The sequence below is a fragment of the Sceloporus undulatus genome, chromosome 8, assembly GCF_019175285.1.
Source record: "Sceloporus undulatus isolate JIND9_A2432 ecotype Alabama chromosome 8, SceUnd_v1.1, whole genome shotgun sequence".
In the NCBI taxonomy this organism is placed as follows: domain Eukaryota; kingdom Metazoa; phylum Chordata; class Lepidosauria; order Squamata; family Phrynosomatidae; genus Sceloporus; species Sceloporus undulatus.
This window is the reverse complement of record NC_056529.1, coordinates 28,011,631-28,038,633: the sequence shown is the minus strand read 5'-3', so window position 1 is coordinate 28,038,633 and position 27,003 is coordinate 28,011,631. Positions and strand designations below refer to the sequence as shown.

At 46.3% G+C, this 27,003-nt stretch overlaps 1 protein-coding gene across 2 annotated transcripts in view; it reads right to left on the bottom strand.

Annotated features, from left to right (window-relative positions):
- FSCN1 (fascin actin-bundling protein 1) overlaps positions 1–22,501 on the bottom strand; it is a 28,426-nt gene extending 5,925 nt beyond the window's left edge. For both annotated transcript variants that reach the window (XM_042438154.1, XM_042438155.1), the window contains exons 1-3: positions 22,388–22,501; positions 20,810–21,699; positions 66–222 (exon numbers count right to left, since the gene is read on the bottom strand). In XM_042438154.1, coding sequence (XP_042294088.1) covers positions 66–222; positions 20,810–21,656 — 1,004 coding nt within the window. In that variant the 5' untranslated portion in view covers positions 21,657–21,699; positions 22,388–22,501. The remainder of the gene's footprint in view (positions 1–65; positions 223–20,809; positions 21,700–22,387) is intronic.
- Positions 22,502–27,003: the final 4,502 nt, after the last annotated feature.

Below are 27,003 nucleotides of genomic sequence, written 5' to 3'. Positions count from 1 at the left end.
CCCCAATTTAAGGGGTCACATTTCCCACAGAGAATAACCGCCACACTTAGTTGAGGCAGACTCACTTAGTTGAGGCAGTGGACTGCACCCCTCCATTTGAGGTGAGGGTCCAGTATTTCCCAGTATAGGTCCTGAAGGTGCATTTCTTGGTCTCTTTGTTGATTTCCAGTTGGAAGGTTTCTTGATCTCCCTCCTCATCCTGATTGGCTGAAAGGTCCATCCCTAGATGGGAAGCAAAGAGAAAGAGAGATGGGCAAAGTCAACCATGAACCGTGTCTTGGTGCAAAACTGCGATAACATCTGATGATCTTTTTAGCCTGGAAGGCACAAAATCCCAACTACAGCTTGCTATACATGCTCAAGACTCATACTGACCTATTGTGTCTAGCAAGCTGCTTCATGGTGAAAATACTCTAGTCCTCAAGCCTGCAAAGGTAGGTGTGCCTGTCTCTCAGTAACTGGTGAAGATATTGGTTGTAATCCAATACACTCAGATACAAGACCTCTCATGTTCAGCACCATCCCAGGCCAGTGCCATCTCTGGAGGACAGCCGTCAACTGTCATCAAGCACTTCCATGTAAAATCTTGGAGACAAACGCCAAATTGGCACACACACTAGTATCTTGTTTGTTTGTCCCAGCTAGAGTAGATCCATTCAACTAATTGTAAATGGAACTCAACACACAGATAACATCTAACTGATTCAGTGAGGTCTGCTCCAGCAAGGGCTACAACAGGATTTTGGTCAATGGCTGCAATCCAATGTCTGCATGTGGAAATATGCTACACCAGCACTATGCAACCCCTCCATACAGAGCACTGACTGGGTGCTGTGGCACAATTACAACATGCAATGCACAACAATGCTGCATGTGCAACTCCAGTTCCTCTTCAGCCAGCAGAATACCTCCGTCATGCTGTGGTGAAAGTTCGATCTGCACATGTGCAGCACGACTTAAAAGTATGTCACTAACAGGATGCCAGCCAATGTGTGGTCTTTGGTCTCAGCTGGCAAGCTGTATTTCGTACTTTGGGTTGTAGGCCATAGTTGGATTTTGAATTATTCTAGCAAAAAAAAAAGGGGGGGGATTTAAATGGAGTAAACATTGCTCTTGAAGCAAAAATACACCAATGGAGTACTATCAGAAGTTAGTAGTTTGGGTATAAAGGAGGCTTTAGTAGGGCTATGTTACAATGGTCTGTTACAGACAGGCCAAAATAAAGCTGCTTCGAGTCACTTTGGAGATATGGTATTTCAATGATGCATGCTTAGGACTGGAGTGTGGCTTTGGTGTGGCTTTTGGACTCTTAGGACACATGCATCATTGAAATACCATACCTCCAAAGTGACTCAAAGCAGCTTTATTTTGGCCTGTCTGTAACAGGCCATAGAATCACAAATGAAGACTACTCAAACTGATGTTCTATGGGCCAATGCTGGTCCAGAAGCCATCAGCTGCCAGTCCCTGCTGAATTTCCAGGAAAGAAACAAGCAACTGTAGCCACACAGATGTTACTGGTGTTTGGAGAGGAAACTGCCAGTTTCCCACATCAGATAGTTTGAAAAGTAGTGATTTAAAAGATACACACAGTGAAGAAGTGCAGCACTGAGATATCAGGGAAGATTTTAAGACCCGTCTTCTCAAGGGGTGAACTTCTCAAGCTTCACTACTCCAGCCCGGCATGTTACAAGGAGTCCCCCAAACAATCTTGTTTGTTGGAAAGCTAGACAACACAAACAGTGCTCACAGAAGCCAAGAATTTCAGCGAAAGTGCTTCGTCAGCAGAAGCAGCCTCCAAAACATACAAAGACAACCCACCAACCCTCACATGTTTGGCAAGCTTCGCCTTCCAAATACTTGTAGAGGCGAGAGACACACAGTGGCTCTCTTGGCGCTTTGGCTCCGAAGGGCACCAGAAAGCCCTGTTGCAGAGCCGTCCCTGTAAAAGTGTCTACTTTAGGTCCCCAAAACAGGTGAGAATAGGACTCCTTTCTGTAACTCTAACCCAGTTCATCAACAGACTGGAGGAGCAACTACCTTCAAGCCCAACGTTTATTACTTTTAGATCTAGGATGGCCACTTGCACATCACCAAAAAGAAGACAAAAGAGGTTATGGGTCTCAGAAAAGTTGAATTTGTGCAGACCTGGAAAAGCACACCAGTAGGTGCTACGAATATACGGATTTGTCCTATGTACTCTGAAGACTGAAATCACTGCCCTGTACTAATAAGTGTTGACATTAAAACGAGGGACCCATTTTCTAAATACTGTACTGTTAAAAATGTGGAAAATGAAAAATACCGTGAGATCATCCAGCTCTCTGAATAAAGCCCCTTGATATCCAATGCAGTGAATGACAAAATTGACTTCAATTTGCCAGGTGGCTCTCCTATGTTAAATCAAGCGAAAGCAAGGGAAAAGACTCGCTTCTGGGAACCGTCCAGCGCCAAAAAATAATTTGGAGGAAGAAAGCTGAGCCTCACATGGGACAGCTGCACCAGAGGAGTCTCGGCTTCCCATGAAGGGCTGCAGCAGGAGGAAACCAGCTGCTGGGTTGTTGTGCTGGGAATGCAAGTTGGAGCATTTAAGGAACGGAAGGATTTTCATCACTTCTTAGGCTGAAATGGAGCAGAGTAATCCAGCACCTTCCTTTTAAAGAAATAACATCAGCTAAAAGCCATGGAATCCACACATACACACCCCTCTAGTTTGTCCCTGGTGTTCAGGGGATCTCAGTCATTTGAGGGACAGCTGAATGGCCTTTTTGTTTCCCCTCCTTGGGCCATTTGTACAACTTGCCTTGATAGTTTTGCCCACTTTGTTCTTGGCAGGTCTGAGCCTCTTAGGAATCCTGAAACTCTTTTTGACCAAGTCAGTCCGGTAACTGCAAAGGTGAGCCCATACTCTCCTCCTCATTGAGGGAATTCAAGAACACATCCCATCTCCACCTCCAGAAAGAAAGTTTGGGAAACTCCATTTAGAGCACTGATTCCCAAACTCTGGTCTTCCAGAAGTTTTGGATTTCAGTTCCCAGAATCAGTTCCCAATCCACTGGTCAAGATGGCTGAGGCTTCTGGGAGCTGGAGTTCAAAACATCTGGAAGACCTGAGTTTGGGAATCACTGATTTAGAGCAAGGGTGGGTAATAGGTGGCCCTCCAGATGTTGCTGGATTGCAACTTCCAACACCAGCACCCCTTACCATTGACTAGGGATGATAGGGAGATTTAGTACATCATCATCTAGTGCAGGGATGGGGATTATACAGTCCTCCAGCCAGCCACTGTTGGATCACAACTCCCATCACCTCCCACCACTGGCTAGGGCTGATGGAAGATACCATCCAAGAACATTTCATGCAAGGGTGGAAATCACACAGTCCTTCAGATGTTGTTAGAGTAACATCCCCAATAATCTCTCACCAGCAGTTTAGGCCAGTGGGAAATGCAGTCCAGGGGAGGCCACCTTTCTCCATGCCCTCCAGATGTGTAGGGGTGAAAACCATGCAGGCTTTCAGCTGTCAGTGGTCTGTAAGTCCCAGTAGCTGGCATATCCAGCCTGGGAGCTACAGTTGACCAACACCAAGAGAGAAGCAGGGTCAGGTGTCCCTTGCCCCAATTTAGCACATGAGAACCCCAAATGCAAGCAAAGAGGACCAACCAAATTCTGCAAAGACATTCCTCCAGCCCTTCCCAAAAGCCAGTTGGGGAATCAGGTTACAAGGGTTCATTAGAAAGGAATGCGGTTGGGGCTCTGGCACCAAGCGCTTTGAGGGGATTGAAGAAAAAGGAGATCTACACATCTCTAATAAATTGCTCATATCCGTCTTACACTATATCAATATTAGCCCAGTGTTGTCAACACTGACTGGCAGAAATCTCCACAATTTCAGACAGACTCCTCTAGAGATGGTGGGAAATGGCCCTGGGACCTTTGGCAAGCCAAATAAGCTTCAGACCCAGATCACAGCAGCCAGCCTCTCATAGGGTTGCCAGGTGTCTATTATTATTATATGGGATGTCCCCTGTTTGAGGGTCGGAAAGCTTTTCCTTTTTAATATAGACTGAGCAAGATGCCCTCCCCCCAAAAAAAACTGTATTTTGTGGTATAGGCCTCTCATTACATCAGAAATAAAGGCATCATATAATTTATGGACATGGACAATATTTCAGGGAAATGCATGGCTGCGTTAACTGAAACAGATACTTTCATTTGGTCTTTAGGTAGAGCATAAACTTGTCAACAGCTACTTCTTGACTGTCAATCCTACATGTCATGAATTTCAACGGTCCCTTAGTGCTGATATGCAAACCAGGCAAGGTTAGCTTCCCACACAAAGCAAAGGGGTGTATTTTCACTGCGACCCACTTTGGATCCACAGAGAATGCAGCTGCAGATAACAATTCAGGCAGGCTTTTAATTACCAGCCTTGTCAAGGCCAGGCAGAGCCTTGAGAGAAGCCAGACAATTTCCCCGTCTGGTATTCCTACAAGAACGGTAATTTAAAAAAGAGAGAGATAAGAAACTGGGTGGAAAGAGAGAGGAAAGAGGAGACTTGTGGAGGAGGCATCTAACTCCTCTCCATGGATTTTCACAGGAAGGCCAAGGAAACATCAAGGAAGCTGCGCAAAGGTTAGGCTATGCAATTGCAGAGAAGGAGCAGTCTTGTGTATTGGTGGTGTCCCTGGTTAACAACAGTGGGAGTGCTTTACTACATTTGTACACACATTACAATCAAACTGGGCCAGACTCTTGAGGATGATTGTCAGAACTCGCCTCTCAATCTGCCCTTTACAAAGCCATTCTGGACCAGACCAACAGCGGTCCAGCTAAATCAGCATCCTGATTTACAGTATTAGGAGATATAGCCATATTAAGTCTGTGGAGCCAGTATGTAGAGAGATCTTGTAGCACCTTTGAGACTCACTGAAAGAAATAGGTTGGCAGCATGAGCTTTCCTAGACTCAAATCTACTTCCTCAGATGCATTTGGAGAGAATATGTACTACCTATTCAAAGATGTAACCGTATTAGTTTGTAGAATGAGTATGTTGAGAGATCTTGTAGCACCTTTGAGACTCAATGAAAGAAAGAAGTTGGCAGCATGAGCTTTCCTAGACGTCATTCTACTTCCTCATATGCATTTAGTGCCAGGCACAGACATATATATATATCTGGGCAAGTTTCTTGTCTGTCTCTGGCTTCCACTCCATCAAATGCATCTGAGGAAGTAGACTGAAGGCGACGAAAGCTCATGCTGCCAACTTCTTTCTTTCAGTGAGTCTCAAAGTTACTACAAGATCTCTCTATATACTGATTTACAGTAGAAAGGGAAATGCCTCTCACGCAAATGCACCACATGGGAGTAGAGTACCTCCTATAGCTTTAATGGTTGTGCAGAAGAGGGAATTTCAGCAGATACTGCTTGTTACCTGGCTACAGAACAAGCAACACCTACTGAAATTCCCTCTTCTACAAAACCATTAAAGGTAACCGCATTCTCTCCAGCTGGCAGCCCTATTAGAGAGAAATGAAAGACCAGCAGCATACTGGGCTAGTTGAGCCAAAGATATGACAAATGTGGTCCTCCAGATGCTTCTGGAGCATAACCCCTCACCATCCGCTTAGAGCTGATGGGAGGATATATAAGCCCAAAACATCTGAGGCACTGCAGCTGCCTACCATGGGAAAGAGTGACACACAAACCAGGTAGCCATCCTGGAACGGTTTCCCAAACTGTTGCCATCCAAAGGTACTTCTGCAAGAGATGCGCTGAGGGTTGTTCAAAAGCAATGCGAGCGAACAAACTCGACCGAACCCAACACATCTGGAAACCGCAAGGACTAAGACAAGAACTCCAACTGCTATTCACTAAGCCAGGCCTGGATGACCTGTGCATCTCCAAATGCTTGAACTCCAGTCCCCATCAGACTGGCTAAAGATGAGGTACGATGAGAGAACTATTTCTTCAATGTCCGGAGGGCTGAAGGTTTCCCACCACGGGACTAAAGCGAGTGATATGAGTATTTAAAACACGTGCATCGCTGGAATGAGTCAAGAATACAACATGCACACATGAGCCTCCCACTCCCAGCTCTTCGGCAAAGCAATCTATTTTGCTGGTTGCCCAAATTGATGCTCATGGATCTAGCTCAGGGGGGGACTCTTGGGAACAAGCCGTGACAAATTTCCGTCAGCAATGTAAGATAAATTAATTGTTCCAAGGCACCCAGACGCAGGTGCTCCACAGCCCTGGATCCTAGAGGGACTTCCAGGGCGCAATCCAATTTGGGCATTCCTCTGGGACCAGAAGCAATTAGAAGCACAGATGAGGAGCCCTGCTTGAGGCCTCCAAGTAAGACGCAGCCAGGGAATACTAAACAAGCTCTGCTATTACTCTCTAGTCAATCCACTTTGAGCTTCTAGGGGGCACTAGGTATGTTTTTGAAACCATTTTGTAAATGAATTCTTGTAGCTCTTCCATTTTAAAAAGAAGGTTAAGGTGCACAGAAAGATCAAGCTAGGGCTTTGGGTGACCAAAGAGAAGAAGGGACGGCTTTGGAAATCCAGTTGCTGGTTAGTTTTTGGGCAAAGTACAGTTGGCCCTCCACATTTGCAGCTTTAACTTTTGCGGATTTATTTGCAGTTTGGATTGGTATGTTCTCTCTAGGAATCTCTAAGTCCTCTAGCGCAACTTTGCCAGACATTGACCATATTGGAGAACCCCAATGTTCCTAGAGAATACACTTCTCTAGGTATTTGTAGGTCCTCCGGAATGATTCTATGGTCAATTCCTGGCAGTGGTTGACCATAGAGTTGCACTGGAGGACCTGAAGATTCCTAGAGAGGTGTGCTCTCAGCTAAAAAGAATAGTAATTTTTGGTGGGTTTTTCGAGCTATGTGGCCATATTCAAGAAGAGTTTATTCCTGATGTTTTGCCAGCATCTATGGCTGGCATCTTCAGAGAATGCACAGATGCTGGCGAAACGTCAGGAATAAACTCTTCTATAACATGGCCACATAGCCCAAAAAACTCACAAAAACTATAATTACAAAATAGTATGTAACCGCTTGCTGCGGTTTGTCAATAACAACTCTAAAATTTGCGATTTTATGGTCACATAACACCTCTAAGACCCACATTTTTCTCTTGCATGCATGCAACCCTTAACTGAAGTATATCTGCCCTATTCCAAGGCCTCACATTCCATCTACGTTCACCCTGTCAGAGCGTCACAACCCCTGCGGGGTTGGCATTTGTACCCATGCCAACATTATGCCAGCTGCACACTCATGTGGATAATACAATAATTCATGGTGCCCATTCTCAGGTTTACAACTGAGTAGAAATTAACTGGGCCTCAGCTTGAAGCCTATTTGCCACCTGTTGCTCACCAGGTGCTGAGGGAGCCAGAATGTGGTGGGAACCGCAGCGGCAAGACATTTGGGGTGGCGCGTTCTGCACATTAAAGAAACAAAAGCCCCCCCTGGTCCCACTCGCCCGGTCTGCTGACACTGTGTGCAAAGCAAAATGCTTTAAAATGCATGCATCATTGCCACAGGTCACACCTCATCCGTTTCCTTGAGCAAAGCAGACTCCCTGAGTAAGCAATTTCCATGTTCATATCCTGCTAGACTAGGCAAAACAATCTCTGCTGATGGCCAAGATGATTTAAAATATCTTAAGGACAGTTACAGAAAGTCAGGCAGCAATAGCCAAAAGCAGGGGAACAATCCCAGTACATCTTCTGCTCTGCGCAAATCTTTGCACAAGGAGAAACTGGAATAGGAGATGAGTTGGAGCATTATAGAAGAAGTCCTAGTCTCTGGGCATATAAAGACAAATGAGTATCTGTAGTGGTTCAGAATCCACAATGTTCATCATCTTCCTCTGGTGCATGGAGGGGAAGAGCAGCCAAGCTCTCCACTGTCCATTCTTGTAGCAAGAAACCATGGTTTCCTATATGAACGAACCCCACTGAAGCATCCCCCCCCCTTGACCCTCATGCTCTGCAAAGCTTAAGAGGAGAATTGCTGAGGCCTTCAAGCTGGGATCTGCCTGCAGTTACTAAGCAACCACACGATATATGGCTCCCCAGCCTTCGCGGAGCTTCGTCCAAACCCTGTTCCCTCACAAAGAGAAGCAGGGAATTGCTTTGGAAAAGAGCCATTTGAAAAATGGATGCTGGAGGGTCTCCGATGGCTGTGTGATAAGCGAGCAGCAAGAGGCAGCGTTGGTCCTGCCATACTAATACAGCGCTGGAATGGGTGAGGCTGAGCTTGCAAAGATTAGCGCAACATCTTGCTAGTAGACTGCGAGGAGGAAAAAATAATGAGCTAATGGTAAAGCACTAGCACAAATCCAATAGGATTAATCTGTAGTTCCATTAAATTGGCCACTCTTAACCAAATAACTAAGGATGACCAAAGGTGGCCACTGCCAAACTGGAAATGGAGAGAAGGGGGTTGACTGTGAGCAGAGCTCTGCTCTGGGCCCCACAACAAGCTCCAGCTCCCAGAATTCCATATCCTTGAGCCAGGGCAGTTAAAGCGGTGCCAAACTGGGTTATTTCTCCAGTGTGGATGCAGCCTCTGAAAGGAAGGAACTTGGTGGCTGCCAAGTTACATTTAGTAGTGCCTGACTTGGAAGAGATGAATGGGTGCAAATATAGCTATGGCTCCAATGTTATAGCTCTGATTGCTAAGAACAGAGGAAATGTCTGCTTGATTCTGAATGGGAAACTTGAGCTACTCTAGGGAGAGGAGACTCACATTGTAGGAAGAACTGTGGAGGATGGGCTACGGCGAAGGAAGGGGGAGGAAAGGCATACATCTGGCAAGAGAGGCCTCCGACGCGAGCGATAGCCAAACTTTGAGCCTCAGGGACACCACAAGAAGAGAATTGTTTCTTTGTTATAACAGCCCCCAAAGGCCACAGCTCCAAACACTTGTGCCTGCAGCAAATGAGGAAAGCAAAGCAGATTCCTGGTTAACATCCACGCCACTTCATTCCAGCCTGAAATTACAAGTAGTCCCCAATGAACCTATTCCTGAGCATAGGTATTTGCATTAAAACACATTTCACCTCATTGTGGGGGGGGGGTCCATTCAGAATAAAAATAAGGATGCAACATTGTACTCTGTCAATGCATCTGAGGAAGTGGTACTTTGCTTAGTTCCTGCAAAGTCATACCTGTGATCTCCTTAATAGAGTCCATCCATCACCATGCGGCCTTCTTCTCTTTCTGCCTTTCCTCTAACTTTCCTATCATTATTGTATTTCCTTAATGATCCATGCCTTCTCTTGATGTGCCCAAAGTACGACAGCATCAGTATAGTCATCTTCGGAGACTTCTGCCTTGATCTGCTCTAGGACCCATTTATTTGTCTTTTCTTGCAATCATATATGGAGAGAGAAATCAGAAATGACTTGAAGGCACGCAACAGACAATACCATCTCAAAGGCGGATATGAATTGGAATCGACTTGAAGGCACATAAAGAAAGAAGATGTTCCCCTGTCCCAAGCAGAACCATGGGCTAGAGAGCCACCAGAGTCGTTTTACTAAGCCCATGCCAACTAGGTGATTAGTTTGATGCATTTAATGATGAATTTTGTGCAGAATTTTACTTGCATGAGAGATAATGCATTTAAATGTAAATGGATCTGAAGAAGTAGACTGAAGTCTATGAAAGCTCATGCTGCCAGCTTCTTTCTTTCAGTTAGTCTCAAAGGTGCAACAAGATCTCTCTATGTACAGATTCTACAGACTAACATGGCTATAGCTTTGAATTCTAGGTCATTAGTTGCAACTCTCATTGGCAATTTCTCACTTCTCGGTGGCACCCAGGTCTTGCTCAGTATCTGCTCGTCACTCAGACCTACATGGCTGGGCCTCCACTCCCTCTGCAAAGGAGCAGACCTCTCCCACTCTCCCATAGGTGACAAAAGACCCACCAGGAGGCCTTCTACAAGCCGCCATTCTCTTCCGCCTTAAGTGGTCTCCAATTAAAGGGGAGGTGGCTTCTCCATAATGAGGAGCAAATGCTTACTGGCCCATCTCCATCTGCCAGGCTTTGCTACTAATTAGGAAAGCTGAGTAGTAGCTCGGCATCCATTTGCTCAAGACAAAAAGGCTCTCCGACCACCCACCGTCCTTCTTTGCAAACTTGCTCACTGGCCTTTGCATGAATGCATGGCTGCAGATTTAGTCATACCCTCACATGCATGTACATGGTATGGTTTCTCATCCTGGTTGCCTCATTCTGAAGGTCTATTTACTTACTTACTTACTTACTTACTTACTTAGAGTATTTATACCCCACTCTCCAGCCACAAAGGCTCTCTTCCCCCCATTCCAATCCTGGCTCAAATGACGGCTTTTTTGTCTTCCGGGGAAGAAAGCACCACTAGCTGCCCTGGCTCAAGGGAGTGGAGTACTGGGAGTTGGAGTTTGTTGTGGGTCTAGAGCGGATCCCCCAATTGGTCAGGAATGATGGGAACTGTAATCCAAAACATGAAGTAACACCTGTCCCATCCCTATCCACACTTCCTGGCATAATAAGCAGGCCCATCACTCAACGTAAGAAGATTTAGCTGCTTAATCTTTGTGGTTTTAGCAGATTAATCCACTAGTCACATTTGATTACATCTCCATAAGGAAAAAGAAACGTGTTAAGTAAAAGCCAAAGTAAAAGGACATTTCCTTTGCACCCAAACCCTTAAAGGAATACTCATTCCCAAAATGGTGCTTGCCACCTACTGTTTTTACAAGTATTTCAGTACTCACAGGTTTAAGAGAAAAGCCAGGAAACCTTGCAAAATCCATATAAGGGTAATAATCTTTAAGACACTACCCCAAAAATGGATTTTAAGGTTACATTAAGGCTATCTGTCCATGGCAGACATTCAATCCATTTTTAAATGACTTATTAAAGTTGATATGCGGCCTTAACAATAGCCAAGGCCAGAATGGGAGGTAGTGGACAGTTAGAAGGAAAGTGTCCTTTAACCCTATAAAAACAATATATTGGATTTTTCGGTACTCTAGCCCACTTCCTCAGATGCTTTGGAGGTTAGCCAGAATGTCATGTATACGTAGGGCAGACATGAATTTGTTAAGTATTTAAGGTGCCCCAAGACCTGGTTGTTTCTGCCAGACAAACAGGGCTGATCCTTTGAAATTTGGCCACGAAAGTTTTCAGCCTTGCCTCTAATTAACTTTTGGAATGAAATCATTTTTTCCTCTTAGGGCAGAAGGAAGAGGGGAAGAGAGAGAGAGAGAGAGAGAGAGAGAGAGAGAGAGAGACCGCCAACCAAAGGAACAAATGTGTCCCAGCTGTGAGCCCATGGAAGGGGCCACAAGGGTTGAATCACCAATGCAAACAGCTCCCCAGGTTTGAGAGAGGTGGATCATGTTTCAGGGAACTGCTAACTGTAGATATGGCTTGGTTTGGAGGGAGTCAGTTCCTCTTCATTTATATTCCTGGTTCACATATTCTAAGAAACCAGAGTGCCAGGCCAGCTCTTCCTTCTTCCAGCTACAACATTTGGGATTTTCAAAGCTTAGGTGTACCCCATTTGCCAGTCAGGAAGCTTCCAAAGGGAAGCACGCCCAAGGCCACAGAGCAGATGTTTGAAAGAGGAAAGAGACCTTGGCAAGGAAGAGTTTTGAGAGCAATCGCATATATTTAGAATGGGAAAGAAACATGGGGTGGAGAGAGAGATGACAACGCATTTGATGGTTCTTCAATAGGGTTCCCAGGTCTCAGGGTCTGGTCCCAAGTCTCCAATCTGGGGACATGGGCAGGAAAGGAGCGAGAAGACTGCTTTGTACATAAACTATTCATTGGGTGTTTTTAATCTGAATGGCATATTCTCTGCAGCTGTGACTGACAATGTATCATGCCCTATATGATATCCTAGTAATAACTAGGGCCTGCCCTCATGATATCATAAGACGTTGTCCCTAAGTCTTGGGTTTAGGCTCTGAAACACTTGCGGTCCAGAATACCCTTGATATGGCAAACCTATTCTTGAATGCTTCTAAAGACATAAGAGAAACAGCTGCCCTACCTTCCCTTAAAGACAGTAGTGGGATTGCACAGACAATGCATTTCCGATATCACTTTATTTGCACAACTGCGTGTGATAATCTTTTGCACAATTACTTGCCATTTCTGCTTCATTTGCGGGATGCTTTAAATGCCCTTTAATCTCTCTTTAATGCTGAAATCAGCCCCAGTGTGATAAACTCCATGCAGCGGGCAATGTCTTCAATTCTTAACTCTAGGGTAAAATGGGAAGAGACGGTCTTCTAACATGGCCATCTCCTCCCCAGTTTGCAACTGAATGTGGTGAAGAGGCTGCTTGCAACCACCTCTCAAGCAGCACAGGGCTGAGCATGGGCTGTATTTCTCCATACAGTACAATGAAGCCACCCCCCCCCCATGCTTGCCTCACATCTGGTTTTCCACAGTGACAAAGGACTGAAACAGGAGCCTCCGCTCCTTCCCCACCAGCCCCCCACCTCACCAACTAAGCTCCAAAATGGCTTCTCCCTCACCATCACAATCCTCGCCTTGTTCTCCCAGCCCTTGCTTTGCAGCCCTCCCCTCTTTCCAAGCAGACAAATGTTTTACATCTGCCAAAAGAAAAGGCAGTGCACTCAATAGCTCCGCTCAAGAGGGTGATGAGTGGGTGGCAAGGTAGCAGGGCTTGAATGGCAAAAGCCGTGCAAGACTTGTGCACAGGTCAGAAACCAAGGCTGCTACAGTGCATTTTAAAAAGAAATGCCCAGCTGTTCCATGTAGACAGTTTTGAGAGCCATTCCCTGATAAAGAAGGAAATGGGGGCAGGAAAGAGGAATCTAGCATCACCTTTAAGACCAGTGGATTTATTCTGGCCTGAGCTTTTGTAGATTTCAATCCACTTCTTCAGATGTGCTAATGGAGTTAAAGAGAAAAGCTGCTCATCTCTCATGTACCCTCCACCCACAAAATGCTTTCTGCATTGTGCAGAGATTCAGATTTCCAGCTTCCCGATGCCCTAGCCAGCAGTCAGGAATGATGGGTGCTGAATATCTGTATGCCTCCAGTCCTTCACCACCCTCTCAATGCCAACGCTGTTTAAAATAAAATAGTAAGGAGAAGAATAAAAAAAAGCTTCCAGCTAAACAGAAGAGGAAAGGAGGACAGGCTGGTTGAGATAATTGATAGAATCATAGAGTTGGAAGAGACCACAAGGGCCATCCAGTCCAACAAGGGGGTAGTTTCTTTCACTACTATGGCCAATTACTTTTGCTGCTTGGGCCAGTCTCTTTCAGCCTCCCCTACCCCAAAAGGTCATTGTGTTGAAGAGACCAATATGTATCTCCTTTCACTCGCCAGAAGAAAGCTGGAATATCGATGTAACGATCCTACAAAAAGCTCAGAGACAATTCCTAGCCAGGTAGAAACTTGCCCTAACATGGTGCCCTTCAGAAGTGAAGAACTACAATCCTAGCATCACCAAATGAGAGGGTCAATGACTGGGAAGATAGGGGCTGCAATGGAATATATTTTGGGAATGCTTCAGTAAAGAAGCCATTCCTTTCCAGCCATTCATGCTCAAAACCCACATCTCCCCAGAGGACTCCAACCCCAGACCCCACTTTGCATGAGCAAGTCTGCTGGCTGCATGCAAGCTTCCAAAGTTCACTATGAATGAGAGGGAGAGAAGGCAGGAGACTTGGTGCACAGCTGAGTCAGCTGAAGGGGCAGCCAGGAGAGGCAAAGCTGCCTTTGTGTTACTTCAATGTAGGTCACACTTGGCCCTGCACAGCTTAGAAACCGGCCACTGGGCTCAGATTTTCAGCGAAAATCCATTTATAAAACTGTGTCAGCTCCAGAATTCTGCAGACTGCAGAAATTGGAAAGGGCTAAAGGAATGGAGGATTCAAGGCAAGATTTCCTTTCGCTGTATTCCAAAGCAGAAGGCAGAATAAAGGATAGGGTTTAATATTCCCACTGGGACATAGAATGTAGATTTCAGAGTGTCTCAGTGTCATACTGCAGAAATAACTGAGACCGCTTTAACTACCTTGGCACAATGCTAGGGAATTCTGGGAACTGTAGTTCTGTGCCGCAATAAACTGCAGTTCCCAGGATTCCTTAGCACTGAGCCAGGGCAAAGCTGTCTCAAAACTGGATCATTTCTGCAGTGTGTTTTGGAGCTGTATGTACCTGTCCATCTCTGTTCAGTCAGTGTCCTGTGTAAGTCCTGAAGCCTCCCTATATTTGGACAAAAAAAAAACCCCACAAAATTATACAAGTGAAAGAGAAAAGAAATGCCAATGGAGCCAGTTTGCATGATTTTTACAGGTTGCAGAATTCAGATTCTCTCAGTGCAAATTTTCAGGATGACTGTGCTTTAAAGCACACATCTGTATACCATTTATGGCACAATGGAAAATGGTGTATTATGCTGCAGAAAAGTCATCCTTGAGCAGGGTCCCTATTATGGCTTCTCCCAAGATAAAAGGGGGAAAAATAATAACATTCTGAAAAATCTCTACACAGATAGAAGGGACTAAAGAACCATCACCGCCTTTTTAGCAGCATCCAAATAAGAGGGAAGGGAGGAAGGGAAAGAGCCTTAATGAAAAGGTTTGCTTTGCAGAATCGGCTGCTTTTGATCTTCCCTTGAGTCAGCTTGTTTTTAAAAAGAGAAACCGAGCCGAGGTTTTTGGATGTACCGAAAGGACAAGCTGAAAAGCAACAGTAGGGATACGCTTTGCCAAATGAAGTCTATAGGGATGTGAAAAACAGACCACCAAACCCGACAGCTGCCCAATGCATCAGACAGAAGGCTCTTTTTAATTTGGACACCCTTCATTTCAATCTTCTCCCAAGGAAGATGCTTAAAGGAAGGGGGATCTCTTTCTCCAGCCCATTACAATGCATCACTGTAGGAACTGGAGAAGGTGGGGCACTGGTACAAAAAAGAGAAGTTGCTCAAGACCCCTTTTTCTGACCAGCTTTCCTAAAGGGGACACTTGAAGGACACTCCCAGCAAGGTGTGAACAGAAAAGGGTGAGAAATATTGGGAGCAGGGCGGGACGAGCATATTTTCTCTTTTTAAAAAAGCTGACTCAAGGAGAGATCAAAAGCAGCTTCTTCTGCAGAGCAAACCTCTCCATCAAAGCTCTCCCCACTCCTTCATTCTTTCTTTTTTTGGTGCAGCTAAAAAGGCAGTGGTTAAGTTCTTGATTTCCCCCTCTTCCACCCCCTAAAGATTTACAGAATCTCATTAACTATATTGCATTTATCTCAGAGGAAGAAGCAATGATAAGGTTTGAGCCAGAAACAAACAGGGAAAGCAGCTGCAGCAAATGTGTGGGGCAGGATGAAAAGGGGAAGGAAGAACAGAAGAGCAGAAGGGAATGAATAAAACAGAGAGTAAAGGGGATGGGAGAGACTCAAGGGAACACTGGAGCCATGCCCAAGCCCCCAGATGTGGGTTTGATACAGGTACAGTATAAGCCAGGAGTCTTGGACTATAACTCCCGTCCATGTTGGTTGGGGAAGATAGAGGTTGTAGTCCAAGATATTTGGGGTGAGCCTCCATGTTGGGAAAAGCTACTCAGTGTGGTGCCATGGTTTGAGTGTTGGACCAAGGTTCTGGGAGACAAGGGTTCAAATCTCTGCTCAGCTATGGATGCTTCTTAGGCAAGTCACACACTCTCAGCCTCAGAGGAAGGCAACAACAGACCTCCTCTGAATGAACCTGGCCAAGAAAACCCCATGTTAGGCCTGCCTTAGAGTCCACACATGTCAGAAATGAAGGCACACAACAATAACAACCTTAGCAAGGCAATCAGGAAGGTACAGTGGACACTTGGTATTCGCTAGGATGTGGTTGCAGGACCCTTGGTGGATACAAAAACCAGTGGATGCTCAAGTGCCAATAAATACAACAGCATAGTGAAACCGTGTCTCTTATATAAAATGGGAAAACCAAGAATCAGAGATGTAGAGAGATCTTGTAGCACCTTTGAGACTAACATAATGCATCTGACGAAGTCGACTTTAGTCTACTAAAACTCAGGCTGCCCACTTCATTCTTTCAGTTAATCAGTGATACAAGATCCCTCTACATCTGGGAAAAACAAGGTTTGCTTTTAGAATTTACGTTAATTTTAAAATCTGTTCAGGCCATGTATGGCTTCTGAATCCGTGGATAAAAAGTTCTGTATTTTTATCCTCTCTTGATCCAATGCATGCCAAATGCTCCAGACTTATATAAGAGATGCATAAGAGGTGTGTGTGTATTTGTGCATGAGTCCACAAAGCAGTTCGGCACCACCAAAATGGCTTCACAGTTTAGGGAGTTTGATCAAGCAGTTGTAGGTTAGGAGGAGGGGGAGAGAGGAAGGACACAACTGGGAGAAGGCAGGGCCTGGACAATTGCACAGCGGGTAGTAAGAGCACAGCTGAGGAAGGCAGGCAGGCAGGCGCAGAAGGCAGTGTTGAAAAGCAGGGGGTGGGGTGCTAGAAGTAAGGATGGATGGGGGGAAGACGCAGAACAGAGAGGCTGCTGGGAAGGAAAGGTCTGGCAAGAGGATGGAGAACCACGTGGCTGGGGCTCAGGGGGCGTTCAACTGATGCTAAGATAGGATGCACATGCTTACACTTGGCATCATCTTTGCTTACTCTGAGGGCGACAGGGACATCTCTTGCTTTAAAACATGAACATGGGCCACCCCATCCTTTTATGTCACAAGATCCTTTGGCACAGAGGGGCAGATTTATGAGAGCCAGCAACATTGTGTAGTGGTCTGAGCATCGTATGACAACTCTGGAGACTAGGATTCAAATCCCACCTCAGCCATAGAAACCCAGTGGGTGATCTCAGTCAAGCCAAGCCCTCTCAGCCTTAGAGGACGGCCATGGCAAACCCCCTCTGAAGAAGCTTGCTGAGAAAACCCCACGGTAGGGTTACCATAAAGCAGAAATGACTTGAAGGCACACAACAACAGCAAACCAGATTTACACACAAGTTTCCAAAGCTATACTTTCAGGTCTCAAAAATAAAATGAACCTTACATTAATCCATCCATCCATCCATCCATCCATCCATCCATCCATCCATATTACACACGTACATTTTTAAAACTAAATGTCAAGTTTACTGATCATACTCTCTTTCTCTTTCTTTAACTACTGTTACGAAGCCTCTACAGGGGTTTCAGAATATCCTAATCCAGCCCAGCTGCTGTACCACGCCATCCACACACAAAGCCCTGTGAAACATAAAGAGAGGCTCTTCATAAGGGAAGAATGGGTTAATTTGCCTCTCAGGGTTTTTGGGGGGTGGGGAGGGTTGGTTTTTGGAAGCTCTGAACTGAGGGCTGCATTAGGCCACAAACAATGAGGATCTGGGAAAGGGGAGCAGAGAGAGAGAAAAGACTCATAGGGCTGCAGGGAGAAAAATGAGATGCAGAAAAGAAAGGCTGGCAGCAATTTGCAAAGAGAGAGGCAGATGAAGAAGTGGGTGGCAGAGTGTGCATCTCCAGAGCTAGTTTGGGGGCACCTTTCTCTGGCTGTCTTCCCCCCAACACACTGCAAACAGGGGAGATATGTGATAATTTGAATTTTGAATCCATCTCCATTTGCCACTTTTGAATCCATCTCCATTTGCCACGTGTCTGAGGAGACCTGGGAGGACAAAGAGGGGCTGGTAAGATATAGTCCCAGCCCCTGACTTCATGTCCTCCAAATCCAAATGCAACGGGGTGAGAGGAGAGACAAGAAATGTGGGGTGGGGGGCTGCCACATTTTTAAAAACAACAACAAAGCAAAAGGTTCCAGAGAAGGGAAGGAATAAAACAAACTGCTGCCTCGTTCCATCTAGCATTGGCTCTCAAGAATGATCTTTATGGGGAAAGGGGGAGCCAGTTCTTAGCAACCTCTCATGTGCCCTGCATCACAGGAGCACTAACTTTGAACACCATTTTTAAAGGGCCCCCTGGTCACTTCTAGTTACACAAGAGGAAGACCAGATACGATTTTTCAACCCATGGGAGAGGGAGGTTCCTTCCAATCTGTCCCTTCTTTCAAAGGACTTGCAACCGCTCAGAGCAGAAAGGAATGGCAAATGTTCTGCATTTTAACAGGCAGCATCATCAAAATGGATCACTTTTAACAACTTGGGCTGATGGCTGCTTCCAATCCCCACAGACCTCTTCCTTCTTTCCTTGATGGCTTTAAAAAATATTGAATCGCTTTGGAAGGGATGAAGTACCAACCCCCTTCTAACAGCCTCCCTTGACTCACATAGTTTATCTCAAACTGTAAGGCCAACCAAAAGGAAGGGTTAAATACCACCAATAAAATGAAAGATCAACTGCTGACTTCACAACCTTGGGCATTGTGAAACATTGTGAATGCACAACCTTGTGAATCAGATTCTGGTAAATACACATGGCTTAGGAGAAAATAAAAGAGAGAGTAACAGAAAGGAAAGCACCTTTCCATGGGAACTGGCCTCCTGATGGTCACTCCCAGCTAGAGTAGACTTATTCAATCAATTGCTGAATGGTCAAGTAAATCCATACATTCAGTGTGTATGGGCCTTCAAGTTGTCTGTTGACTTATTACAACCCCATAGGGTTTTCTTAGGGGGTGGTTTTGCCAGTTCCTTCTTCTGAAATATAAACTATAGGCACCTGGTTTTGTTGGTACTCTCCCATCCAAGTACTAACCAGGGCTGGCCCCATGCATACATCTGAGGAAATACGGTCAAGTCTAGGGAACCTCATGCTACCAGCTTTTTCTTTCAGTTAGTGTCAAAGGTGTTACAAGATCCTTTTGCAAGGCTGACCCTGCTCAGTTTCCGAGATCAGAAGGAGAACTAGTGCCTTGAGGGTATTTGCTTCAGTAGGTCTACTCTAATAAGTTGAAGCCCCGGCCCCAGGCCACCTCAAGTCTTCAGAGAGAGAAGGCAGAAAAACCCAGTGCCTGACACAGAAGCTGTAGGCATGTGTGAATCCACAGAAAAGAGGGCATGGAGAAGAAACAAAGGAGGAAAGAAGGAAGGAGAAATAAGGGCACAAAGAACAAATAAATGAGTGGTATCACACACCCCTTAGGCTTAGGGTATCACCTAGAGCAGCCTGAACCCCACTGCATCTCCCTAGTAACAGAGGAGTAAAGAATGAATGAATGAATGAATGAATGAATGAATGAATGGTGTCTCACACCCCTTAGGGTGTCACGTTATCTGACCCATACCTCCCTTGTTGATTCCCTTGTCCTGAGGTGTGCAGAGAGAAGGCAAAGAAAACCAGCACCTGGCACAGGGACTGTAGGCATGTGTGAACCCAGAGGAGAAGCAACAAAGGAGGAGAGAAAGAAGGTGAAGCAAAGGTGCAAAGAATGAATAGTGTTACACACCCTTTAGGGTGTCACAGAGGTGTGCAGAGAGAGCAGGCAAAGAAACCCAGCTCCTGACACAGGGACTGTAGGCATGTGTGAATTGACAGAAGAGATGACATGGAAAAGAAACACAGACGCATGGAATGAATGAATGAATGAGTGGTGTCACACACCCCTTATGATGGCACCTGGTGTGGCCGCACCCCCCTATTGAGGCCCTTGTCTGGAGAGAGAGAAGGCAAAGGGGACTATAGGCATGTGTGAATTGACAGAAGAGGGGCATGGAGAAGAAACAAAGGAGAGGAGGAGAAAGAGGTGTAAAGAATGAATAAATGAGTGGTGTCTCTCTCTCTCACAGCACCTTAGATGTCAGATGGTGTGGCCTGCACCATTGATGCCCTTATCCTGAGGCTTAAAGTGAGAGGAGGCAAAGATAGCCAGGGACTGACATAAGACTGCAGGCACTGGTGAACCCAGAGAAAAATCATAAACTCATAGAGTTGAAGGAGACCCCAAGGGCCATCCAGTCCAACCACCTGTCATGCAGGAACTCACAATCAAAGCCACTCAGCCTCTGTCTAAGGAGACTCCATCATACTCCAAGGAAGCGTGTTCCACTATCAATCGGCCCTCCTAATGTTGAGGTGGAATATCTTTTCCTGTAGCTTGCATCCATTGCTCTGAATCCTATTCTCTGGAGCAGAAGAAAACAAGCTTGCTCCATCCTCAATGTGACACCTCTTCAAATATTTAAACAGAGCTATCGTATCACCTCTTAACCATCTCTTCCCCAGCTCCCTAAGTCTCTCCTCAAAAGGAACAAAGGCGCAACAAAGGAATGAATGGATGGATGGAGGGAAAGAAGTGGTGGAGCTGACAAGCTTGCTCCATCCTCAAAATGACATTCTTTCAGATAGTTAAACAGGACTCTCATATCACCTCTTAACTGTCTCTTCTTTACGCTAAACAGAGCCAGCTGCCTAAATCGTTCCTCATGAGGAACAAAGGTTCAAGGAAGGAAGAAAGGATGGGTTGGAGGGCAAGAGGTGGTGGAGGTAAGGTGACAAGCTTGCTCCATCCTCAATATGACACCCCTTCAAATACTTAAACAGGTATCTGATATCACTGTCTCTTCTGCAGGATAAACAGACCCAGCTCGGTAAGGTTTTCCTCCTAAGGAACAAAGGCGGAATTAAGGGAGGAAGGGATGCCAGACAAGAACTGGTGGATCTGACAAGCTTGCTCCCTGCTCACCCCTTCAGATACTTCCAACAGGTCTCCCATACCACCTCTTCACCTTCTCTTCTCCAGGATGAGCCTAAGGAACAAAGGCGCAACAAACGAAGGAATGAATGAAGGGAGGGAGGAATGAAGGGCAGGAGGGCTGGCTGACCTTGCCTGGTGGAGACGTTCCTGAGGTTGCCTGCACGGAGAAGGACCTGAGGGCAGCTCTGCTCGAGGGCAAAGAGCTCATCCTTGCCAGGCCTGGGGCTCTTGCCAGCCTTGAGGGTGCCACTGGGGCCAGAAGGGGCCAGGTACTTGCCCTGGCAGTCCCGGAAGGCCACTCTGCCACCGGCACGGAACTCGAGAGTGAAGCCAGTGGCAGGCTCAGGGTGCGGGGCCAGGCTTCCATCGTGGCGGAGGAAGCGGTGGTCGGCGGTGCGGAGGCCGTAGCGATGCTCGTGGAAGACCAAGGTGAGGAGGGCCTCGGTGCCCCAGGGGACATCGCGGCTGACCGCCACCTCAGCAGGCTCCTCGCCTTGGCCGCAGCTGAGGTGGGCGTAACGCTTGCGGCTGAGGCTGAAGAGGTGGACCTGCGGGTGCATGGCCAGGTGGACGCTCCACTTCTCGGCTGCCGAGACGGTCTGGGCGAAGCATGAGAGGCGATCCTCCGTGCCGCCAAAGAAGCGCCGGTGGGGCTCCGACTGGAGCGACCATCGCCCGTCGTCGTGGGCCACGATCAGGAAGCGGCAGTCTGCCGTTGGGGCCTCGCTGTCACCCGTCACCTTGCCATCCTTGTCGGCTGCCAGGTAGCGGCCCAGGTGGCTCCGGAGCAACACCGCCCCCGAGGACTCATCCCCGCCTCCGTTGGCCTCCAGGGTCCAGATCTGCTTCTTCTTCAGGCTGGGTGCCGAGGCGTTGAGCTTGAACCCAAAGGCCTCCGCCGTCAGGTATTTGTTGCCGCAGTTGATCAAACCGAACTGGATCTGGAGCGACTCCGAAGTCCCGTTCGACGTCATGGCGGTGGGAAGAAGCAGGAGCCAGGAACCAAGAGCCAAGGAGCTGAGCAGAGAGACAGGGAGAGAAAAGAAGGCAGAGAGGGGGGTTAATACAAGAATCAGGGGGGGATTGGTTAAAGACCTCTGAAGTGAAGTATGGGTTTTTAGGGGGGGGGGGGTTGGTTAGAGCCCCCTTAGTGAAAATATTGGGGGTTTTTTGAGGGGGGTGCAAAGACCCTGGAATAAACTTATTGGTCTTTATTGGGGGGGTTGCTTAGAGCCCTCCCTAGTACAATTATTAGGGTTGTATTGGGGGTTTTTTGGTTAAAGCCCCCTTAGTACAATTATTAAGAGCTTTTCGTTAAGACCCCCTTAGTAAAACTATTATGTTTTATAGGGGAGGGTTTTGTTGTTGTTGTTGTTGTTGTTAAAGCCCCTTTAATAAAATTATTGGGTTTTATGGGGGGTTTTTAAGGTTAAAGCCCCTTAATAAAAGTATTGGGTTCTATTGGGAGTTTTTAGGTCAAAGCCCCCATAATAACATTATTATGCTTTATTGGGGTTTTCCTTCTGGTTAAAGCCCCCCCCCCTTAGTCAAGTTATTGGGTTTTAGTGGGGTTTATGGTTAAATCCCCCTTAATAAAATTATTAGGGGAGTTTGGGTAAAGCCCCCTTAATAAAATGAATGGGTTTTATTGGGGTGTTTTGGTTAAAGCCTCCTTTTTTGGGTCGGGTTGGGCCCCAGGGTTTACCTTTGTCTGCCTCGCCTCCCTCCGCGCGCTCTTTCTTTTCTCCCTCCTTCCTTCCTTCCTTTCTTCCCTCCTTTTTCCTCTCTCTCTCTTTCTTTCTTTCTTTGGCGTCCAGCAGCTTCAGCCTCGGAATGATGTCAGTCCTGGGCTTTTTATAGGGCTGCCCAGGTGCGGGAGGGGGAGTCAGCCTCCGTCCAATCAGCAGCCAGCCCAATCCGGGGGGCGTGGCTTTGAGGGGAGGGGGCCAGCCCCCCTCGCCCACCCAGCCACGTCCTCCTTTTCCAGGACCTGTCCTCCATCCCAGCCTCCTTCCCAGCAGGGATGTCAAAGGGTCCTCCTTTTGGAGCATCACTCAGAAGCATGCATTTCCATCCCTACTACATTTCTGTATTACATTTCTGTTTTGGGGCTACATCTGCACTGCAGGGAAGAATCCAGTTTGACACCACTTGGACCTGCCAAGGCTCAATGCTATGGAATTCTGGGATGTGTAGTTTCTTGTGCCACGAACAACACTCTAGAATTCCATACCATTGAGCCACAGCAGTCCAAGTGATGTTGAACTGAACCGCATCATTTCTGCAGTGCGGATGCCAGCTCTGTGACTGGGAAGTTCTTTCTCTTGTTGGAATGATCAAGGGCTCCATGTGCCACCCAACAGCAATGTGTGGAGCCTGGGAAAGTGCCTGCTGGCTTTGGGATTTTGGGACCCAGAGCCCAAACAAGGTTGCAGGGGAATCTTGGGTGAGTCACACTCTCTCAGCCTCAGAGGATGGCAAAGGCAACCTCTCCCCCTTGAAGAAACCTGCCAAGAAAACTCTGCGATACTTCGCCTGGGACATGCCGCCTGAGGGCACACAGACTGCCTGGCACTTCCTTGCCAGTAAGAGCTGTCAGTGGGGCAGTCATAGGATCATAGAATCGTAGAGCTGGAATAGACCCCAAGGGCCATCTAGTCCAACCCCTTTCTGCCATGCAGAAAATCTCAAAGCATCCCCAAGAGATGGCCATCCAGCCTCTGCTTAAAGACCTCCAAGGAGGGAGACTCCACTGTCCAACAGCCCTTACTGTCAAGAAGTTCCTCCTTATGTTGAGGTGGAATCTCTTTTCCTGGAGCTTGCATCCATTCCTGGTCCTGTTCTCTGGAGCAGCAGAAAACAAGCTTGTTCCCTCCTCAATATGGCATCCCTTCAAATACTTAAACAAGGCTATCATATCACCTCTTAACCTTCTCTTCTCCAGGCTAAACATCCCCAGCTCCCTGAGTCGTTCCTCATAGGGCATGGTTTCCAGACCCTTCACCACTTTAGTCCCCCTCCTTTGGACACTCTCCATTTTCTCAATGTCCTTTTTGAATTGTGGTGCCCAAAACTGGACACAGTATTCCTGGTGGGGTTTGACCAAAGCAGAATAGAGTGGCACTATTACTTCCCTTGATCTAGACACTATACTTCTATTGATGCAGCCTAAAATCACATTGGCCTTTTTAGCTGTCGCATCACACTGTTGACTCATGTTCAACTTGTGGTCTCCTAGGACTCCTAGATCCCTTTCACACATACAAGTCTCCTTAAACCAAGTGTCCCCCGTCCTATATCTATGCATTTCATTTTCCTGCCCTAACTGCAGTATCTTACATTTCTCCATGTTGAATTTCATTTTGTTAGCTTTGGCTCAGCTTTCTAGTCTATCCAGGTCATTTTGGATTTTGATCCTGTCCTTTGGGGTATTAGCTACTCCTCCTAATTTGGCGTCATCTGCCAATTTGATCACTATGCCCCCAATTCTGTCATCCAAGTCAAATTTGGAGTCAGGGGCATGTCTGGTGAACCTCTACACTTGGAAGGAAGGCAGGATCCTTTGCCTCTGGCAGCAAAATGTCATGGGACAGCCCTGACCCAGTAGCCATTTTGAGGATTGCCCTGTGTGAGTCAACTTTGCAAATAATGTGCTTCCAGATTGCACCAGAACCAGGCCCATCATCAGTCTAAGACAGTGATCCCCAAACTGTGCCTTTTAAGAGGTTGTGGATTTCAGCTCCGAGAAGCCTCAGCAATGTTGGTCAATAGTCTAGGATTCTGGGTACCGAAGTCCAAAATCCCTTAAAGAGCACATTTGGGGATCATTGGCTAAGGTCTATTGTGTATGTAGAGGAGAGATCTATCTTAAAGACTTGATCTCAGTCACCGATGTGTGTCTTTATCTTTATTAGCCTTTTGTTGTTGTTATGTGCCTTCAAGTCATTTCTGAGTTATGGGGACCCTAAGGCGAACCTGTCATGGGGTTTCTGAGGCTGAGACTGTGTGACTCACCCATGGTCACTCAGTGGGTTTTCATGGCCGAGCAAAGAATCGAACTCTGGTCTCCAGGATTGTAGTCAGATGCTCAAATCATGACCCCACACTGGCTTATCAGTCACATCAAACTGATACCATTGTGGAGTGATAAGTCAATATGTGCTTACTCAGGTGTAAGTCTTATCATTTTCAATGGAACTTACTTCTTGGTAATTGCACACAGGATTGCAGCCATAATCAAGTGGAGCGCTTTACAATGGAAGGGCCATAAAGTTCAATAAAAATGTCAGATACCGGCTCAAACGCAAGCAGCGTTGACAATGTTTTCCAGGCTTAAGAGAGTGACTCTAGTCTAGGCATATTTACTCAGGAGTAAGCCCCACCTGGATTTCATGGCACTTACCTAGGAGTAGAAGAATAGGTCAGGGAAATTCCCCTCATGGTATGTACGCTGCTAATCCCTCCATGACCAGCAATTTCTCTGGAACAGAATTGTTTTGAATAGTCAGATTTTTCTGCCATCAAGGCAGAATGATAGGGAATTCTGGGGACTGTAGTTTCCTGAGACATTGAGCCTTCTCTGCCAGAGAGCTCTAGTGCCACAATAAACTACAATTCCCTGGATTCCTTAGCACTGAGCCAGGGCAGTTAGTGGTCTCAAACCGGATTATTTCTGCAGTGTGTTTTGGACCTATAATATATCTATATATATGTGTATGTGTGTAATTGTGTATCCTATACTACACGTAGTAATTAAAACTATTATTTTCTGCACAGCAAATGTTGTTTGCTGCATGGAAAATGCTGTTCTCCATGCAAAATAATACGTATGTGAATTTTGCAGACTAAATCCCCAAACTGCTAAGATCCTCATCGGTCTGGGATTCTTTCATTAGGGTTTTTCAATACTCAAAAAACCATCACTTGAATATTGTTCAACTATTCTTTCCACCCTTAGTGCAACTCTGTGCTGTGACACACACCCAGGATCTTCCGCTTGTCACAGCTGTGTCCTGCTTCCTCATGGCAGGGCCAGCCTTCCTCCTACCTTTTGTGCCTCCAGCAGTCCTTCATTAACCAAAGATAGTCAACTTCCCAAGGCCTGGGCTTGTTTTCTCTTATCTGCTTCCTGTGAATCACTGTCCATATTTTGCTGGGGGGGAAACAAAAGAGGATTTGGCTGATGCATTTCCAAAAACACGGTTACTGCAAGCTACCGGTGTAGATGTTCTTTAAAAAAGAATAATAATACTGGAGCGGACGTGTGTGTATGTGTATAATTTAATATAAAACATCCAATGCACCAAGGTACCCCCCATAATACGGTGATTTGTCCAGAATCCATAAAAATGGTGCTGCCTTGTATAGATCTGGGTGGGATGAGGGAGCATGCAAAATGGTTCCCCTTCATTGAAATTATGGTCCCCAATGAAATTTTTGGTCCCCAAATTACTAGCATTGCAGTAGCTTGAAACCTCGACTGAACATTTAGAAATGCATCGCCAAGAGAATCTGAACATGGCAAATATGGGTTATAGGCATGAACTGTTTTCAGGATCTGCATTGCAGGATATTTGGAAAGACAGAAGGAAAATTTCATTTTGGGAGCAGGATCATTATTGGGAGCAGTGTCCTCACTTTGTCCTCCTGTGGTTGTGTCCCTGATGGTTGCCAACTTTGGATGTCCTCTGCTCCTATGCCTTTAACAGTACCTTGGCAGGCTGAGAATGAGTTGTTCCCCAGGCTCTGAAGAGATTCAGCTGCTGATCCCAAGCTTCATAAAGATATAGATGCACACCAGATTTATGTTTACCTGATTCGCTGGCAATGTTAAACTGACTTGATAAACCACAATCCTTGCAATAGGAAGCAAGACAGGGATGGGAGGTTTTTCTCCCTGATGATTTGGCAATGCTAAATTGAATTAATGAACAACCACCCTGGAGTGTTGGCTCAAAATATTTTGCTGCATGAGGTGGAACAGTCAATAGCATTGCCCCATTCATCCAAATTAAGGTACGTGGCATCTAGATCTGGTTATTTTAGCACATGAAGCAAAGAATTTCATATATGCCTTACCATCTCCAAATTAAATTGCAAGCAGTTTACTGTCATCCAAAATTTTCAACCTTACTCTTCCTGAAGGCCAACCCTGGGATCGCTTCTGGTCTGTTGGTTGTCAATCAGGGCAGTTCCAGACTTCAGTTCCCAGAATCCTTCATCATTGGTCATGCTGGCTGGGATTTCTGGGAACTGATGCCCAATAACATTTGGAGCTCCCTGGTTGCGAACCACTACAGACGTTGTTTTGCTTGCTACTCC